Source organism: Podarcis cretensis (genome assembly GCF_951804945.1).
Source record: "Podarcis cretensis genome assembly, chromosome: 4".
Lineage (NCBI taxonomy): Eukaryota > Metazoa > Chordata > Lepidosauria > Squamata > Lacertidae > Podarcis > Podarcis cretensis.
The window spans coordinates 53,326,705-53,347,160 of NC_137173.1; the positions used below are offsets into that span (position 1 = coordinate 53,326,705).

At 41.5% G+C, this 20,456-nt stretch overlaps 1 protein-coding gene and 1 long non-coding RNA gene across 4 annotated transcripts in view; one reads left to right on the forward strand and one right to left on the reverse strand.

Moving 5' to 3' along the window:
- LOC307213864 overlaps positions 1 to 15,718 on the reverse strand; it is a 33,666-nt gene extending 17,948 nt beyond the window's left edge. Inside the window, exon 1 of the long non-coding RNA XR_013837755.1 lies at positions 15,315 to 15,718. This is a non-coding gene — a long non-coding RNA (uncharacterized lncRNA). The remainder of the gene's footprint in view (positions 1 to 15,314) is intronic.
- Positions 1 to 18,171, forward strand: part of EVA1C (eva-1 homolog C) — a 43,054-nt gene extending 24,883 nt beyond the window's left edge. For all 3 annotated transcript variants that reach the window (XM_079972066.1, XM_079972065.1, XM_079972067.1), the window contains exons 4-8: positions 4,285 to 4,437; positions 8,689 to 8,832; positions 14,656 to 14,724; positions 15,186 to 15,275; positions 17,591 to 18,171. In XM_079972066.1, coding sequence (XP_079828192.1) covers positions 4,285 to 4,437; positions 8,689 to 8,832; positions 14,656 to 14,724; positions 15,186 to 15,275; positions 17,591 to 18,033 — 899 coding nt within the window. In that variant the 3' untranslated portion in view covers positions 18,034 to 18,171. The remainder of the gene's footprint in view (positions 1 to 4,284; positions 4,438 to 8,688; positions 8,833 to 14,655; positions 14,725 to 15,185; positions 15,276 to 17,590) is intronic.
- The last annotated feature ends 2,285 nt before the right edge of the window (positions 18,172 to 20,456 follow it).

A 20,456-nucleotide genomic window follows, 5' to 3' on the forward strand; every position in this document is an offset into this window, starting at 1 on the left:
AGGTGGAAACTTCACAGTGCAATCTATGCATGTCTACAGAAGTAAGTCCCATTGATTATAGGATAGAGACTAGTGTGCCTATATATTTTATTTACTTCTCATTATTTCTATTTTTTTTTTTACCAATGTAATCAAAATGGCTTATTAATATAAAAGAGCAATAAGATACTAACCGCTGCCCCCCTGCAGATCTCAAACCGTAGGTTGTCAGGTATGGGGGAGTTGAGTTTTTTAGGGCTTTGTACAGGAGTAAAAAATATTGGATTGGGCCCAGTAATACACAGGCAGCCGGGACTGATGATTTGTTTCCCCATCTTACTGTCACATTTAACAACCTGGAAGCAGCATTCTGCACCAGATATATGATCTAATCTTCAAAGTTAGCTCCATGTAGAGTGTATTGCAGTAGTCTAATCACTACTTGCAGTAGTCAAAGTCTTTGGTGCAGAAAATTCAAATAACAAACTTTGAGAGCCCAATATAGAAAAAAGTTCATTCCATTAAGGGCAATGTGACTTAATTTCTACTTCATGAAGATAGTAATGGCTGGCTTTCTTTCACTAGATTCTGTCACTGTTTTTTAAAAAACAGCAACACAGAAAACTTAAATGCCAGTGTATTTTATTTAGCAGACTTCTGTCTTTTGAATGACCTGAAGAAAGTGTTTTGGTGAGTGACTAATACAGTCAAGCTAATGCTATGAATTTAATCAGGTTGCACTGCATTTGATTTAGATACAGCTAGATTTGCAAGCCAACTGGCTGCACATTTCTCAGAAGTTAGTCCTACCGAGTTCAGTGGGATGTACTCGCAACACAAATAAGTGTGCATAGGGTTTTAGACCTAACAACATTCATTTTGTTGGTCAAAGCCTTACATTTCAGAGTTGGCCTCATTGGAAACCTAGCTGGTAGTAGCCGGTACTTGTGAGTGGGATAGGGATACATATTGTGAAAGTGGGAAGTCACATCCTCATGCATACCCTGCAGTACAAATGGTGATTGCATTGGATGCTTTGCATCCAGAGATACCGGTACATCACAGAATATGCAGATGCATATTCTCCATATTCAATCTCTGTGTGGTTCCCAGTTCAGGAAGGGATTCTGTGTATAGATATACGTTTCTCCTTGGAGATTTCTCTTGCTGGATCAGTGTGTAGATATCAGTCTTCACCTAATCAAAGCTGGTTGTGACAAAGCCCCAGTAAAACTAACAAAACAAATATGACTAATATGAGTCCCCTTGCTCTTGATGGAGCTTAGTTTTTCTGTGCTTATAAATAGACCGGGGGAGGGGGGACGCGCTTCTTCAATCATTTGCTTAATTTCACTTATTCGCTTTAAATCCAAGTAGTTATTGTTATTTTTGAGAATAATCTCTTGTTATCTTATATTGCATTAGCCTCATTCTTTTATGTTACCCTTTAGGACCAGAAAACATGTGGATTGTTTGTCTGCTGGGCAGCATATGTAGGGTTCAGGCTGCACAAATAATAGGCAGCCATGAGGGAAATGCCAAGGACTTTTGAATGACATTGTTTCCTGCTGTTGATAAAATGTACTTAAAGTTTTTCACAAATAAACAAAGCCCTTTAGACTGTTACATTTCACATTAAATAACTGATTTTTACATCTCTGGAAAACGATTCTTAAAAACATTGACTTGAAACTAAATCCCTTTGGTTTCCATAGAATTTGCTTCCAGGTGGATGTGTTTGGGATAGTGTCTTTTCACCAGTTTCATTACTTATCACCTATATCCTCACTGTGATATGGCCAAAGGTTAAACTCCATATCTGCCTCCATACTCATAGCTCTTCCAGATGAACAAATTCCCTGGCAAGATTACCACTGCAGGGGAAAGTTTTCTTGTGCAGGAAGAAAGCAGAGTTGTCCTCCAAAAGGACATTGAGTCTACTACACCAACCCCTCCCCATCTTTACTCTTAGCTGCTCCATACAAGAACTTTCGAAGAGCAGGGATCATCAGATGAGGAGGCAGAAAGGGAGAAGGGCCATGCAAATCCTATAATTTGAGAGTGTCTCTTACAAAACCTTGTCTTGTCCCAATAAGATTCTTCCCCCACCCCCAGCCTCTCAAAAGTAGATTGATTTCTAAATGAGGGCCAAAAGAATTATCTCCCTAAGGAGATTAGCCATAAAGCTGCTATGTTCAGGTGTTATTTAATCCTGGATACCTCTAAGATTTAGGCACAATGAACATTATTTAGGGAGCCTGGCTATATTATTAGAATTCAGTTCTATCCCAAGTGCATTTTCTGACATACCTTTGAACTACCCTTACCTTTATTATTAAGACATAAAATTTATCTAACTAAATATTTAAGTTAGATTCAGGATAATATATGTTAAGAATGTAAGAAGAGCCTTGCTGGAGCGGACAGGTTGTCTATCTTGTCTAGCACCCTGTTTCCAACAGTGGACAGATAGATGCATCTGAGAAGCCTAAAAGCAGGACATAAAGACAACAGTCTCCCCACATCTTATATCACCAGCACCACTCATAGATTTCTCTTCCCCAACCTGGTGTCCTTGAGATGTTTAGGATTGCAACTCCCGTCAGCCACAAGTGCAATACCTCAAGGATCACCCCTCCCCATCATCATCTGAGCCCCTTTTTTGTGTGCCTTGTCCACAAGAGGTCTGGAGAGTGGCAACATGAGAAGAGGCCTTTTCTGTGGTTGCTCCTTATCTGTAGAATGTTCTCCTCAGGGATGCTTGCCTGGCGCCTTCATTACACATATTTAGGTGCCAGGTGAAAACATTTCTCCTTAACCAGGCCTTTTGGCGATTAACATTCTACGTCCTTTTAAATGTGTTTGTAAGAAGGGGGTTAGTGGTTTGTTCTTGTGCTTGTTTTTATTATGTATTTTGTGTTCTAATTTTGTATTTCTATGTTGTGAACTGCCCTGCGATCTTCAGATGAAGGGCGGTATATAAAATTAGTGAATATTATTATTATTACTATCCGGCTGGCAACTGTAGCCCAAAACATCTGGAGGGCACAAGGAGAAGGAAGGCTGGTCATCTCCTTTTCTGCATAGTTTCATATGCATTTTTGGCAATGCTGCACATTTTTGTAAGCAATTTTTTCCAAGATAATGTGTTTTTCTATGTTGCTTTCACAAATAAATTCATTTTTATACACACTTTCCCCTAATATATGCCATTTTGTGAATGTCATTTGGAAAACCGAATGACAAAACTTGGATAAGTGCTCATTTTGAAGGATGCCTGTGTTTCGGTACTCGTTGTTTTGGAAAGTGTGGGCTTGATCAATTCTGCTTTAAATGCAAAGAATAGACTGTGTTCCCCATCCCTAACTGTAAGAACTTCATCTCAAAGGTGGCTATACAGATATATCTGGAAATGAACTCCATTGGTGGGGGAAATGAAGTTTACTTCTGAGTAGACATATATAGGATTGCACTGTAAATTTCTTAAGCAAGTCATGTTCTTTAGCTTCAGAGGCCATAAATAAATAAATAAATGGTTTGACAAACTGTTGAGGCACCTATGGCTGAGGTGGTCAGCTCTGCCCAATTTGCTAGTTTGTTTGGTTGTTTATGTCAGGGGTAAGGAACCTTTGCCTCTCCAGATGTTGTTGGACTCCAGCTGAGATCAGCCTTCAGCCAGGCTGGACAGTAGTCAGTGATGATAGGAGTTGGGCTCGAACAACATTTGAAAGGCCACAGGTCCCCTATCCCTAGCTTCTGTTTTTATTCTCCCACACTGGAGGTAGGATTCCCGCCCCCCCCCTCCCAAGCCAGCTTACAAAAATAACAAAATATAAAACAATAAAAGAACATACAATAAAACATTGTATAAAAGTAGCCACACAAAACACAGAAATCAAATGCATAACACAATGGACAATAGCGTCGTAGTAAACAACAAAGAATTCTAGCAGCATTTGACAGCCATGGCATCCAGTTACGTTTTGTGGGGTGGGGCAGGTTTTCACTGCATGCTCAAAGTAAGCACTGACTGAGCTTGGCTGGGTTCTTTTGGGAGGTTATGCCATAATCACCACCTCTCAACTAAAAAGGCTTTTTGTGGATCCACCTCAGGTCAAATGACTTAGGAAGTATGTGAGCATATTAAAACAAGTAAATTGAGATATTATGGGGAGTGGGCAGCAGGGAACATCACAAAAAGATTGCACTTTCAGCAGTGATCGTAGGTTGTTTTTGTAAATGGACCAGACTAACAACCAGACTAACTCCCCACCAATAAGCAGTGTTTTTCTCTTTCCTTTGCAGCTGAATATAAAACCAGATTAGTGTGTGAGAATGAAGAACTGAAACTCCACTGTAAAGAGCCGAAATTTCTTAACATCTATTCTGCCTCATATGGCAGGGCTGCACACAAGGAGGACACCTGTGCTACAGAAACGGGCCGCTTCCCTCAGTTTGGTAGGTTGACAAAAGAGTATCTGTGTTAGGTCAGATTCACTGGCAATGACCACTGGCATCCCCCAACCTGATGGTCTCTGTATATTTTGGACTACACTCCCACCAGTCCAGCAAAGCTGACTGGAGTTGCATTCTAAAACATCTGGATGGGGAAGGCTGGAATAGTGGGTTAAACCACAGAGCCTAGGACTTGCCAATCAGAAGGTCGGTGGTTCGAATCCCTGCGACGGGGTGAGCTCCTGTTGCTCGTCCCGACTCCTGCCAACCTAGCAGTTCAAAAGCATGTCAAAGTGCAAGTAGATAAATAGGTACCACTCTGGCAGGAAGGTAAACGGTGTTTCCGCGCACTGCTCTGGTTCGCCAGAAGCGGCTTAGTCATGCTGGCCACATGACCCGGAAGCTGTACACCGGCTCCCTTGGCCAATAAAGCGAGGTGAGCGCTGCAACCCCAGAGTCAGCCACGACTGGACCTAATGGTCAGGGGTGTCCTTTACATTTACCTTTACAGCTAAGCTGTATGAATGTATGCTTGCGAACACAATTGCCCTGATTTTTGGACAGGAACTATAGACATGGAAAATAATTATTTTAAAGGCAACCTAGCTAAAGTTCTAACACTTTTGTTTAGCATGCCAGGGCACTGTCTTGGAAAACTATGGTAAAAAAAATGCAGGATTCAGTTCTTAGTTAATATTTAACTGTTTAACAGGATTCAGGATTTCAGCCAGAGCGCTGCTTGTTTATGCCTTAGTTCCAAGTATGCGGAATGGATGCATTTAGTCCTATTTTCAGCATATTACGAGACCAAAATATACACACAGCTTGTTCAAAACCATCTGGGTTTTGATGACAACAAAAACCCATGTGGGAATTACTGATGACATAGGCCTAGTTCCCAGGGCCAGATCAGGCCACAGAGGCTCCCTGATCAGATTTCCTGCTGTCTCTTTACATTTTGGAAAAAGCTTGAAGGTTATGTCTGCATGCAGAAAGTTGTTCTGTGAAGCATCCCCATGTTCCTGCTTTTGCCTAATATAGAGGTTGAGAAGGAACCCCTTATTTTTTCTCCCCTCTTTTAGAAAATGGCTGGCTGTCAGAGGAATTTGTGGCAGAGATACATAATGCCTGAAGTTGTGTTAGAGGAAGTCTGTGCCCATGTGGTATTAGGAATAACAATGATCAATTCATTTTCAAACAGGAGAAGGGGGATGAAATGATGAGATCCAAAAAAGAATGTGTATGAAAGGAACGCAAGCTTTTTTCTTGAGGGTACGATGACGTCACAAAAACATAAGGGAATTATTCTCCAGATATCTGGGGCGGTTGCTCAAGGAGATCCTGCTGCCTGAACATTATTTTGACAAAATATGCCATGTGTAATATTTATAAGTAGGTCCCTCATGCATCTGCTTACACAGCAAAACTTTAACTACAGTTGTACCTTGGTTTTCAAATTTAATCCGTTCCAGGAGGCCGTTCGACTCCTGGAACAGTTCGAAAACCAAGGTGCTGCATCCTGCAGCCAATCAGAAGCTGCACCAGACGTTCGACTTCCGAAAATTGTTCAAAAACCAGAACATCACTTCTGGATTTCGATCGTTTGGGAGCTGAAACGTTCAAGTTCAAAGGCATTCTTCGGCTTCCGAGGTTCCACTGTACTTGAGTGAAGCCAAGATGAACATGAACGTTTGTATGTTACTTTCACCACATTTGCTTGCTATAGGCTCAGCTGCACCAGCTCATGCACCAAGTGGACAGCTACATCTGTCTATCAAGGTTTCCGTTTCCTTTTGCTGCCCCAGCCTAGCATTTGGCTGGATAGCCATCGATATGTGCTCATTGGCAAGGCTGCTCCAGATCTTTCATGGATTATTTTCTCTCTATGGACTATAAGGACCATACTTGCCTAGCCCAAAAGAAGATTGTAAGGCTCAGTGCATGAAATGAGAACCAGGCAAGCTGGCACATGTGCATATTAACGTATTGCTTATAAAAGTGAAGGGGGAAAATGGAATTCTATGTTAACAGGAAGCAGGGTAATAAAAAATCAAGGCTTGGTTACTTTGACTTCATGGTCTACACAAATTACCTCCTCTCTACGCCAAACATTATAGCCTGCCAACTGTTCTAAACTTGGCTTGGCCAAGTTCTTGTCTGTTGTGTTCATCACCCTGCTTTCAAACCAATCATTTTCCCAATAAGGCACAAGATTTAAAAGACAATTTATTGGCCAGCGAAAATTAAATACGATGCCAAGCTGAGAGAATGGGAAAAGTTTTAGGTTCCCATATGTTCCTGAAGCTATAAATTGTTCTGGTTAATATTACAAATGCTTGAAGGAAAGGTTATGCAAAAGACAATATAACCTGTGAAAAGGGTCACGTTCGGGGGCCAAACTAGACCTGATGTTAAAAAAGCATGATTGCATTTAACAAGTATTATTTTATCCTTTCAAATGCCTCAAACATTATATCCCACTATTTGAAGTGGTGTTGTTTTTCCATATTTGATTTGCTTCTTAAAGCTCCCAGGTCCCAAGTATGGTGAGCCCACAAATATTCAAGCTTTTATTTTTATTTTCTAGGAAATTTCTAGCACCAAGATTTAGTCTTAGAGAAACATTTTTTAAATGGATCAACAAGCAGCAAGGGAAACAGTTCAAATCACATGAATATTGTTTGTTCTGTTTAGTAAACACGACTATTTGGGATGAACTTCTTTTTAATTATATCCTTCTTTCCAGCATCACACAGTTGTCACTGCATGATATGCAGTGCACACATGTGAATGTGTGGAGTGCCCAATCTTTGCTGTACAGTTGGCTCTGACTAGTCCATTGAATTGAAAGCTTTTGTGCACTACAGAACAGAAAGAGAAGTCTACCAGTGTTTGAAATGGGAGAGGCTTTCAGAATCGAAGAGAAGGATTGCCAGTCTCATTAAACTCTACACAATTTATGGCTCCAGCAGCTCTGAATAATTTGCATGTCAAAACGTGTCTAAAATAAAGCCAATTAGTACCTGAAAAGAACTTTCCTTCAGAAACAACAGACTCCAATCTGTTCAATAGCAGCTCAAGTCAGAGCTGATATTTTACAGCCATGTTTTGGAAATGCTTTTATGACCTCGTCTTTTCAGTGTCAGATGGATTCATGTCCACTACATAAAAAACACCAGCATTGCTTGGCACCCTTGTGGTTAGTAACCACTGATCACAGAAGCAAGGCAGCAGATTAAAAGAGGTTAGACAATGGACTGTGCTCTCACTCCTGCAGTGATCACAGAAGTCAATATGTTCCTACCATTATTGTGTGTGTGTTGCCTTCTCCCTTCATTTTGGCATTGAAATAACGACTCTCTGAAACTTACCCTGTGAATTTCTGAGCCCTAATCCTAGTCAAATCACTTTACTTCATAGATTTCCTCAGCCAAATCTACGATCAAAGATGGATATACACTCATATACAACACCGTCGGATCAGTCAGGACAGGGGTAGCCAATGTGGTGGCCTTTAGATGCTGCTGACTAAAACTCCCACCATCCCTGGTCAGTGGCCGAGCTGGCAGGGCCTGATGGGAGAACATCTGGAGGCCACCATGTTGACTTCCCCTGAAATAGCAATATGCAATGCATAAAAAGGACATGTCCTGGTGTGTTTGTAGTCTGCCTCCCAAATTCTCAGAGCTGCATTAGGGTTGCCCACCTGCACCTGTCCAAACTTGAGGCGTCATTCTCCTGTTCTGGAAGAACTGCTTATCTCAAGAGACTAAAGAGAAGGAAGTAAGAAGGAGAAGACGGGGGGAAATTGGCATTACTCCAGATCTTCCAGTAATTTGGGTTTGTTTTTTGGTTTGCTTGTTCCACGGGTGTGTGCAGGGGGGTGGGGAGGCAAAATTTGATGCCTCTCCCAGCTCTCACACTGTCTTCCTGAGCTGGCTAAGTGAAGTGCTGGGCTTTGGGAAGGTGTGAGGCACTGGCAGGGTCCTGGAGCCCTCCCACATCCTTCTGAAAGCTGGGAAACTGTTAAATAGGCTTTGGGAAGGAGGAGCGAAGACTCTTGGACCCTGTCACAGCCTTCACATTGAGCCAAGCTATTACTGCAATGAGTAGGTTTCTTGAGTTAGCACTGTGTTTGTAACAGCAAGTATATATTTCCAAGCACACTTGTATATAATAGCTCCTTTCTTTGAACAAGTCATTGGTATCTATATTTGTATGATTGGTTTTTTTAAAATTTCTCCCACATTTCAGATTGCTTTTCCTACTCAGCTTTAGCAGTATTATCTAAGATGTGTTATGGGAAACAGAGGTGCAAAATCTTTGCTAACAACCATAACTTTGGAAGACCATGCCTGCCTGGTGTGAAAAAATATCTCAACGTCAGCTATGCATGTGGTAAGAAAAATTACATTACAATTTTTTTACATTATAAAATCTGGATTTTATAATGCCAGATTGAGAAATCCACATGTATATAAAGAGGCATTTGTTTCTAAATCTGGGCTTCAGCTTACACCTGTGATCTGTATCATTCCCATATTTTAACACCAGAGTTGGGTACATTCATACAGTTACAGATTTATAGTACCTAGTTACTATTAATAAAACCTTGAAAAGAATAAAAGGTGAAAATAAATGTATTAGCAAAAATATTGCCCACCCGCAAAATGTTGTTCAGTGACAATTAGTGTGAATGTATGAGTGTGAGGGTTCCAAGGGAGGAGATTGCAGCTGCAGCACTTCCATCCCATCTTCCTCCTGCTATTCTGCCATGAGCTAAGGCAAGGCTTGTCTTGCTCCAAGCAAACCACAAGCTGCAAATCACTCTTGGTTATACATCTTGGCTGGTCAGAAGTAAGACATACCATGAACCTGGTTTCAGATGATACACCAAGTCAAACTATAGCTTAGCTCACAGCAGCGTTTATAATGTTTGAGGTATTTTGTGTTTAAATATTTTATGGTAGCTGCTCAGAGTGGTTGGGGTAATCTGGTCAGATGGGTGGCTCATCATCAACATCATCATCAATTCAGTCCAAAGTGTTCAATTTGTTGACCAGAGGACAATAAGTTTATGTTAAGGGAAAGAGCAGGACGCGGGTGGCGCTGTGGGTTAAACCAGAGCCTAGGACTTGCCAATCAGGTTGGTGGTTCGAATCCGCGTGATGGGGTGAGCTCCCGTTGCTCAGTCCCAGCTCCTGCCAACCTAGCAGTTCGAAAGCATGTCAAAGTGCAAGTAGATAAATAGGTACCGCTCTGGCAGGAAGGTAAACAGCATTTCCGTGCGCTGCTCTGGTTCGCCAGAAGTGGCTTAGTCATGCTGGCCACATGACCTGGAAGCTGTACGCCGGCTCCCTCGGCCAATAAAGCGAGATGAGCGCTGCAACCCCAGAGTCAGTCACGACTGGACCTAATGGTCAGGGGTCCCTTTACCTTTACTTTTAAGGGAAAGAGCATGTATTCTGCAGTGTATTGATTTTGCAATCACACACACACACACACAGAAACTATCAATCACATTTCTCTTTCTCTCTCTCTCTCACTTGATTAATTTCAAATATGTTTCCTGCCATGATAATTTGATGCAGCCTGGAGCATTTGCAAATGATTTGATGCTTTAACTGTTTTCCACATGGCCTAATGGCTTTGGGTAAGGCAGAGTTTTGGAATGTGTGAGATGCCACACACACCAGTGGGGGCTTGTGTTGACAGACTTCCAGGGAATGAATGCAATAATTACTGTAAGCAAGTCTGTTCATAGACGTTTCTGATCATAGCATTAAGTTCGCTTTTCCTTTGTTGGTGTCTGCAGATGAAGATTAATGCATAGCAAGTGGCAAGGTCAAGTTCTTTTGTCTCTAGAGTCAGGAGAGAGAAAATACTGAAAGCACTTTGGACTAAAAAGAGCAACGCATTTAAGTATCAGTGCTGTTTATTTTTAGGTTTCTTTTCAGAGTGTTATTTATTGTCTAGCAGCCAATTTTCTTCTTCGGTTTTTGAAGCCCTGTTTTAACTTACCCACCTTTATATGTAATTTTTAAAGGGATAAATAGATCCATTCATCCCATCTTAAGAACTGCAGATTCCAGTGGGTGGGCTGCATCAAAACTGGGTGTGCCGCTCAAATGGACTGTAAAAGAGATTATGCAGGGTTGCTGATTGGGCCGAGCCACCTGGATCAGCTATGGGGCGGAGGTGGGTAATACGGGCTTCACTATCTACACACACTATAGGCACGATAGATGTCTGCTGAAGGTGTTGAGTCAAGTATAGTTGACATAAACTCTCAAATGGGAATGGGAGGGAATGTTTTCTTTCTAAATTCCACGACTCATAGCCTTAACCTATGCCAGCAGCTCACCTTTTTAATTACTACAGCTGAGAGCATAGATTCCAGAACGGTGTGTTGCATGAGAGGTGCTGGAATGTGCCCTGAAAACTTAATCTAGCACATTGAATGCATTGACTGTTCTGTGGCCTGTGGAGCAAGGAAGTCCCATAGTGAAGCTTTGATCCTCCTCCTTTCCACCAAAATATGAACTGTGAGTCACCAAATCCCAAGGGAGGGGTGCAGCTGATAGGTATGGGTGAATTCTAGCACCGTCCAGAAAACTCTGTCCTCCCAACCTTGAGCCCTGATGGAGTAACTAAAGGGTGGGAGACAAGAGGCTAGATTAACTGGACTGCCCTGAAATTCCAAGGAGAAGACCTGCCTATTGTTTTGGGAGCCAATTAAACATATGTGCAATGTATATGTAAAATTTAGACATATCTGTAAAATTTAAGCACATATTAAATGTACTTCTGGTTTTAGTCCAAAAAGGTGAATCCCACCATATCAAAAGTGTGAAAAACCCTGCTCTAAAGACAGTGCGCTATTGCACACAATATTCAAAAGCCAAGCCAAAACAAGAGGGGATTTGCAACAGAATATTGCCGTCTGTAGTGGGGGGCTGCTATTATTGCACATGCTGGACTTCCATTGAGCCTGTAATTGCTCTCTTGTGACTGGGTGGTGCTGTTTTTGTTGCATAAGGAAAGGCACTCAGGTAATTGAGTTGACTATTAATATTATAGGATCACTCACACATTTTAAAAGCACTTTAGCAATCATTCAGAAATCTTTGCCCAAGGCATTTTATGTACATTACCACCATTGACAAGTTATGGTTTCTCCATTTTACTCCCTCCATCTAGTGTGAATGAAGGCACTCTCCACACCTGACTTCCTACCCCAGATGCTAGTCCAGACTGCCCTGCAATAAAACTAGGACTCAGTTCAATAAAACAACAAAACAACAATTGGAAGTCAAACCAGAATTAGCTTAATTAAATATATTTCAAGACAACAATCTAGATTTACATAATAAAGAATAAGTCATTTATTACAAGCATTGAAATGCAATATAACCAGAGACTGGAAATACCTTTTGGGCACAACAGACAATTGGTATAGACCAGTTTGAGAAACTGCCCTCCTTGAAAGATTATCCAATAAACTACTGTTGACACATGGACAGATTAAGAAACCAGTATGGATTAATTTCAGAAAATGAACAATCCCCCATCAGCATTTTGCTCAATCTGGTTGATCTAAATTTAAATTTAAACATACATTATTATATTCACTTTGAATCCCTCCCCCCATTCATCAATATAGCAACACTTTATGTTGCTTCACTGCTAACATAAGAGGAAAAATGGTCATTACTCATACTTAATCTAAGCAAAACCACAAGGGCTCCTGATTAGGCATTTAGCTGCTGTGTGATGTTGACTGTTATCTGTTAACTTTGCTCTATCCTGTTTCCCCCTTTGTTTTTGTTTAAACCAATTAACAAAACAATAACTTATACATTGAACCATATGTTATAGATATTACTGCAAATTTATTATGCTATGTTTGTGATATACAAGTGGCAAGAGAAGACTTGGTCAATTTATTTGTATCATATATTATTCCTATGATCCTTGTTTACAGAACCCGATTGAAAATTATTATTATTTTATATATAAAAAACACCTAGGATGTAATTCTGTTATAATGTAATTTGTGACTGGATGGCAGTGATAACCTTCAGCTTTATTTGACCATCTCCGACACTCCTTCATTCCTCTCCTCTCCCTTCTGATATTTTTCTTCAGGATTGTATGCCAATTTTTCTAATCACTTCATTGCTCTTTTTTGATGAGAAAGCTGCATTTAGCATTACAACCATATACAAGCAAGGAAAATAATTTAGCTTGGAAAAGAGTGCATGTAACCTAGAGAGTCTGTGTGCATTGTCAAAATGTCAAAACAACTATGATAAAAGATAATGCCTGACTTCCAAGCAGTGTGGAAAAAAATCTGACACCTGAAGAGCTAGTCATATACATGATATGAGCACCCTTTTTAATCTTTGTTGGAAGAATGTGAAATATTTCCAAATTAACATCCCAAAAATGCATTGGGGCAGACATGGATTGAAGAAAAATGTTCACTGTCTGCTTAGACTGATAGCTATTCCACTTTGGAGTTATAATTGCCTAAGGGTGTGTGTATGAGTAGCGGGGAGAGGGCCCTGCCGATTGTTAAGTGCCAAACTACATGTTGCAATGGAGAAGAGAAGATGTAGAATTAAACAGCAGCTAGCTGAAATGCATGAGTCCATTTCTTCATGAGTCTCAGGCCTAGTCATTTTATCCAAGGCACTGCAGACCAGATGTCGTTTTCTTGTCTTTGTGGCCTAATCTACATGGTAAGCCGTGAACAGTGTGCTTATTTGGTGACAGCCACCATGTGGACCAATGGCACCTGTAAGGGTCATGTACTCACGACGTAGATCCTAAAATGAAGTTGGGCTTCATGCTAAATATACACACCTAGATGGCACCACTGAAAACAGTTAGACTTACTTCTAAGGAGACATGCATTGCACTGTTACAGTCTTGATGTTTCAGAGTCTTTAGTATTTGCGGCACCACATTTTTATTCTATTACAGCATCTTCGGGGACTAAAATAATCCGTCTCAGAGCCACAGGTCACATCATAATAGAGGTGTCACAGCCATTCTAAAAGCATCCTCAATGTGTTTAGCCAAACTAATTACAACTCTTCATGATCAAGTTTGGAGAGAGGAAACATTTTATTCAATTTGAAAAGGAAGCCAGCTGACTGGTGTAGCACTGTCTAGCCCAGTCTTCCCCAACCAGGTGCTCCCCAGATGTTTTGTTCCTATCAGCTCGGGGAAGGCTGGGCTAGGCTACCTGATGCCACCAGGAACTCCTGCTTCCCTGCATCAGAGTACATTTCTCCATTTTTAAAAAGCCGCCCCACCAAAAAAAGACAAATTAATTGATAAACACATGTTGTGCTCCCCCCTCCACAAAGCATGGGAGTTGGGAGAGGGAAGGACTGATTTGCAGACACCTGTCTCTTCGGCTGCAAAGCTGGGAGAAAGCCAGGCTAGTTTGGTGGGTGAGGGATGCATTATGTTATGAGCTCTCTCTTCATACGATGCCTGTCTTGACCCTAACAGGAACTCTCAGACTATTCACAGCACAGCTTGTGTTGGAGACAATGGATACAGAGAGTTACTAATAGAGCATGACTTCCCTATTGATGGTGCGCTGAAGATGTGGCTCTTGAAACAAAGGCAGACTCATGTGGTGGCACCTTATAATGAAATGTTTCTGAGCTTGCTTCTGTCTCAGTTCGGCAAGGGAGATGTGTGCACAGAAGTGCTGCATGCCTCATAAGCTGTGTCAGATCAGTGCTGTTTTTGCCTATTTCGAGAGTGGGGCTGCTCTGTTTAGTGTCCTTCTCCTTCCCCCTCCCCAGCAGTTGAATGGTGCTGTTACACACCATCTCTTTCCTTGGGAGACAGATTTGTGTGCAGAGCCTTATGAACAGCCTACAGCGTCAGGCTGGGATTTGTGAATCTGAAGGATAAGAACTTTTCAGAATTGACACCCATCCCTGGGGAAAATAAGCAGCCAGTGTCCTTGGCATATCTAGACCTATTTCATTGCCTAATATGGAGAATGGTATCTTGACGGGAATATTCAGGGTGGGGAGTGAAATGTGGTATCTGGCAGTTAATAATGGTTTGGGGTTTTTTGTCTTACCTAAAGTTGGTTAACCTTTTGCCTCACCCAATGAATAATGCTTCTGTTGATGTCAAGTGCTTTAAAATATTAGCATATAATATCTTTTCTTTTCTTAAAATTTGCAGTTCCCAAATTCATATTTGCAGCAGTTGATCCAATGGTTAATCTAAACCCTTCTTGGAAGCCAAAAGAAGGTGAATATGGTCATTTTTATGGATCGCTACCAGCATTTGTCTTTTAAGTAAGACCCTACAATGGTTTGATCATATAACATGTAAAAAATAGAATATACTACCAAGTGAAATGAGACCTTAGCAGGCATTTCAAATCTAGGTGGCAGAAAACACCAGGTTCAGTTACTAACATTGCCAGATAAAATGGTATCAGGACAAACACATTTTTTCCTAGAGTTAGGCCTCTTGAATTAAATGATTCATTAACATCTTTAGGATAAAGTTACTTTTTAAAAAAGAACTCGTATTTGACTTGAGATCACAGAGAATCATGGGGATTTTAAAATTAAGAGCTCCTTTTGGGTAGGATATAAAAAAATCATTTGGCTAACTTACACACACATTTTCTAACAATTTTTAAAGTACTTTGCTGGCCCTCAACTGTGATCTAATCTAACAAACCTCTCATTTGTTTTTATCAGGTATAAATTTTGACCCAAAAGAATCAAGATTTCCAAAGAAAGAAGGAATTATAGTTAGCAACAGTTTGGCTATGTTTGCTTACATTAAAGGTAGAAATTGTGTGTTTTGTTTCCTTGCATTCTTCTTACCAGTAATCCTGTTGAGTATAATTATACTGTTCCAGTACAGAAAATTAAATCCATGTATAGACCATGGCTGCAGTCTATAGAGTCTGCTGTAGAGTCTGCACATTTAGAAGGACATCAGGTGGACACTTTTTGATATGTAGGGATGGGGGAGAAATTCAGTTCCTACCAAATGCACATTTTTTGAAACAAAGCACAGCCATTTTTTGAAATTCTGAACTGCCAACTGCTGAAAAGAACTGTGCTGGTCTTAGTTTTTGTAAACTCAAAAGAGCTGTGCTTGTTCAAAAGCCTCTCTCCCTCTTTTACCCATACCTACAGGTCCCTTGGGACGCAGGTGGCGCTGTAGGTAAAACTGAGCGCCTAGGACTTGCCGATCGCATGGTTGGCAGTTCGAATCCCCGCAGCAGGGTGAGCTCTCGTCATTCGGTCCCAGCTCCTGCCCACCTAACAGTTCGAAAGCACCCTTAAGTGCAAGTAGATATATAGGTACCGCTTTATAGCAGGAAGGTAAACGGCGTTTCCGTGTGCTGCTCTGGTGCCGGTTCACCAGAGCAGCTTCATCACGCTGGCCACGTGACCCGGAAGTGTCTGCGGACAGCGCTGGCTCCCGGCCTCTAGAGTGAGATGAGCGCACAACCCTAGAGTCTGTCAAGACTGGCCCGTACGGGCAGGGGTACCTTTACCTTTACAGGTCCCTTGCTGTGGTGCTGTAGTGCTAAAGGATTTTGACACACCCACCCATCCAAGACTCCCAAACTTTTGACATTTTGTCTACACCCATTTTGATAGGCAGCCCTTGGAGGGTTGACCATGGGTCAATGTTGCCCTTGCCCTGTGCCCAATGTTGCCCTTAGCCACCCCATTTTAGTGAACTTTGGTTGATTGCTTTTCATTGCTGTTTGGATGTTTTTATCTTTCTGGTTTCTGCTGCTCTGTTCTTTCTTTTAAAATGTTTGTTTGTTTATCACCATATTTATATCCCACCTTTCTTCTAAGGAGCTGAAGGTGGCATACACACATCTCCCCCTCCCCATGGTACCCTTACAATGACCTGGCAAGGTAGGTTAGACTAGGAGATGGGAACTGGCCTAAGATCCTTCAGGGAGCTTCAGTACTGAGTGGGCATTTGGATCCTGGTCTCTAAGGTCTCACATTGCCTTTAGTGTTTTATTGTATTTTAAACCAATGTATTGTATTTCTGCCCTCCTAACCTGACCCGGAAGCCTCCTTTAACTATTTTGAATGGCAGGAAATAAACCCGGAATGGGGGACCTGTGGCCTTCCAGACATTGCTCTAAACTCCCTTCTGCTTTGACCAACTATGGGAGTTGACATCCAGAGGGATACAGGCTCACTATCCCTCATATAAATGTTTTAAATAAATAAATAGAATCTTCCTAGGCCCATAGAATCTGACAGCTGCTCATTTCAGATTGTTCTATGGAGATTTGCAATCACATCTTAAAGTACAGTAATTTGGATGCAGTTTATCTAGAGCTCCCTTATGTAACATTAATGCTGTTTTCTATGAACCTGCTTGGTTCTGGCTCCGTCTGCATTGACCAGAATGCCACACATTAATAGACCAATGTGCTATACAGATGACAGATACATTGTTGTGCTGCTTTCTTAGCATGCTATGGGTGTGGGTCAGAGGGGGGGCAATAACATGTGGTTATCCCTAATGGCGGGTTAAAAGTGCTTGCTTTGAAGAGGTAAAATGCGCTTTTAGGATTAAGTGCTTTGGGATGATCATTAGAACTGTACAGGTAGGATTTAGAACAGAGATACTCAGATATTGTTGCATGGTCTTTGAAGCCAAATAGTACAAATGCCAAAAGTAAAGAACTAACAATAGCTGGCGAACTTTTCCAGAAATAGGCAGCTCTGAGGCAGATACAAACAGCTTTTCAGCGGCAAAGCTTCCCCTCTGCTTTACCCCTAGAGCAGCCAGCTTCCTAGTGAGTCACACATTTGGCTGAAGTATGGTACCGCCTACACCAGGAGAGAAGCACTTGAAGATCTAGCCTTAGGCTTTAAGGATTATGGTGCCCACACTTAGACGGCTCAGCTGTCTCCCTGTGCCATGGTGCTTTGTGGTCAAGCAGTCAGGATCAGCTAGCCAGAGACAAGTTAGCAGAGCCTGGTGAAGCTTGTAGGCTTGGACTGGCACAATAGGACAGGGCCTTTTCAGAAATGAAGATCTTTCATCACTACCCCCTTGTCTGGCCCTCCCTTTATAACCCTTTAGTCTGGGATTTTGTTTCTAATTTCAGATCACCCTGAAAGAGCTGCTCTCTTGTTTGTGTCTAGTGTTTGTGTTGGCCTCGTGCTCACACTCTGTGCTCTGGTGGTCCATGTGTCATGCTCTAATGACCTGGAAAAACTGTGGAGGGTCAGAAAGCGCTTGATACCAGAGGACAAAAAGGCTGGTGAAAACAGTGAAGAGGAGGAGGAAGAGGAAGAAGACGATGAGGAGGAGCAGGAAGAGGAAAGAGAGGAGTCTTCCAGTTCTGATTTTCCCGATGAACTAGAAGGGTTCTGCAGGACTTCCTATTCAGCTTATTGTTCAATGGACCCAGCTGAACTTGCTGAAAGGATAGAGCGGAGAGAACAGATCATCCAGGAAATCTGGATGAGCAGTGGGTTGGATGCATCTCCTACTCGAAGCCTCAGTCCATTTTATACCAATGAACAGCAATGCATTTGTTTTGGATGAAAAACGCTATTTTTGCAATAAAAAAGAAGAAAGGGGGAGAAATGTACTTTCTGTGAAGGGACATTTGCAACTCCTAGAAATAATTATTTGCAAAGTTATATTATTAATAATTATAATAATTAAATGCTTTAAAATGTGTGTGTGTTGCATATGCTGACTTTATGCCTCTGATTAATTGTACAATATCATTCTATCTAAACCATTTCTGTTTGAAAATGACCGTATTAAAAACCAGCACAACACACATTTCCACTAAGGAAATTACATTCCTGAAAGGTACTGAATATATAAAGAGAGGCCACTGCAGAACTAAATGGGTCACTTTGCAGACTTCTTTTCAAAATAACCTTTAGAAAAATCCCGTATGGTTTAGGCCAATCAAATCTAAAGTTAAATCAGAAATTTATTCCTTTAGAGAAGAATGTCTCCCACATTTAGTCACAATCTGTAGGGAACTAGAAGAACAAAAGGAGGAAAAATGTCACTTCCTACTTGTGATACTTAGGAGTTGTCCGTTCTTTCCCTATGCAGAACTCACACGTTAATGTAGTAGCATAAGATATACTGGGGTGGAGTGGACTTTGGCTTTTCATTTCCTATTGTTTTAAAGGAAAATTGGAGCTTGGGAAAAGTTAATAAAAGGGAACATTTCCCAATTACTAATTAGTGAGCTCATACTGAATCAGAAAACCTTCAGCTTGATTCATTTCCTAGTAAGTCAGGAAGCTAATAAACTTGCCAAGAAGTCCTTAAAAAAATAGAAGAATCAAAGAATTGGAAAGGACAGAAAAGCAGACTATTGCAAGGCCAGAAAATGCATTCATAACCCCCACCCACAATGGACTGATCCAGACTGCATGACACCAGCAGAGCAGGCACACAGTGAGAAGGTGCTTACTAAGCAATAGCTGGGGGGGGGGGGGAGGATCATGCAAATTTATCCAACAAACAGATAGGTAGCTGTGTTGGTCTGCCATAGTCAAAACAAAATAAAAAAATTCCTTCCAGTAGCACCTTAAAGACCAACTAAGTTAGTTCTTGGTATGAGCTTTCGTGTGCATGCACACTTCTTCAGATACTTCAGTGTGTATCTGAAGAAGTGTGCATGCACACGAAAGCTCATACCAAGAACTAACTTAGTTGGTCTTTAAGGTCTACTGGAAGGAATTTTTTTATTTTGTTTTATCCAACAAAGACACAGTTCAAACACTTACTAAGCAAGTGTTATAACTAGCCAAACCAAGAGGCAGAGAAAGACATATAAGATCTGCTCCTCCTTCTGGTCCTTCCTCCAACCAATAGGATCTGGGTTGGGCTGCCAACTTGTCCTTTGGTGCCGCTGTTTTGACCCCAGGTCAGTCATCTGTCACCTATGAGGGGACTGACCTGTTGTTCTACTGAAATCTTAGTGGATGAGCAGAGGCCAGGGTGCACACCACATCTCCACCACATGAGAAGTGCTGCCTCTGGAGGTGCCTAAACTGGCTAAATCAAATGATGCAAGTCTAACCCACAGTGTAAGCGACACAAGCTAGAAAAGTAACACATCTCAGAAATAAAAGGGTATGTCAGTCTCTTTGCTTGCTATTTTGCTTAAACATATATTGCTCTACCACTATATACATTTTAAGAGTGTACTCTTATGTCGGTAGCATTAGTTTTTGCAGCCCAGGATATCATTAGATTTCCTGGCAAAATCGGTTAGCTGGAATTTAGGCTTAATATTATGCTTACCAGTGGTGGGGCTGGGGAGGCCATAGCCCTGGGCATGCTTTTTTGAGGGGCGTGACCAGGCACCCCCACAAGAGGATCCTGGAGGTGGAGAGAGGCTGCCATGTGCGAGGTGCCCGGCCCCTGACACCCTCAGGGGCGCGGCCCCGAGCGTAGTTTAGCTTAGACTCCACCACTGATGCTTGGAGCTATTCTGCTCCAAAATATCTAGTTCTGAAACTGAAACCTGGAATTCTTTCAATAAATCCGCCTCATGTAAAATTGAGTTTCAGAACTTTTCCAGCATTGCCAAAGTTCATTAGTTAGTAGCATGTAGACTTACAAGTTTATCCTGTGTAAGAATGGTTGCATTTTTACTGCCTCAAGTCTGACACCAGTCAACGCCTACCTGCTTGTCTTCTTACTTACCTGTTCAAGAGGTGGCACTGTCTTCTTCTTGCTTAGTCTCAGTGCCACCTCTTGTAGAAGACAGCAGGGAGGATGGGGACAAGTATAACTCATTGGCTGTATCTATTGGCTCTGGCTCCACCTACTTTCCAACCTACCAGGCCCAATGGGTACCAGTCACCCTTATTATGCACAGGGTTTGTAGTGTGTACACGTTACATTTTCTGGCATAAAGATCAATGGTTTTGAGTATACTTTTAAAAATGCAATTTGTAAAGAAGTCCCTAGAAGCATTCTAAATTAAA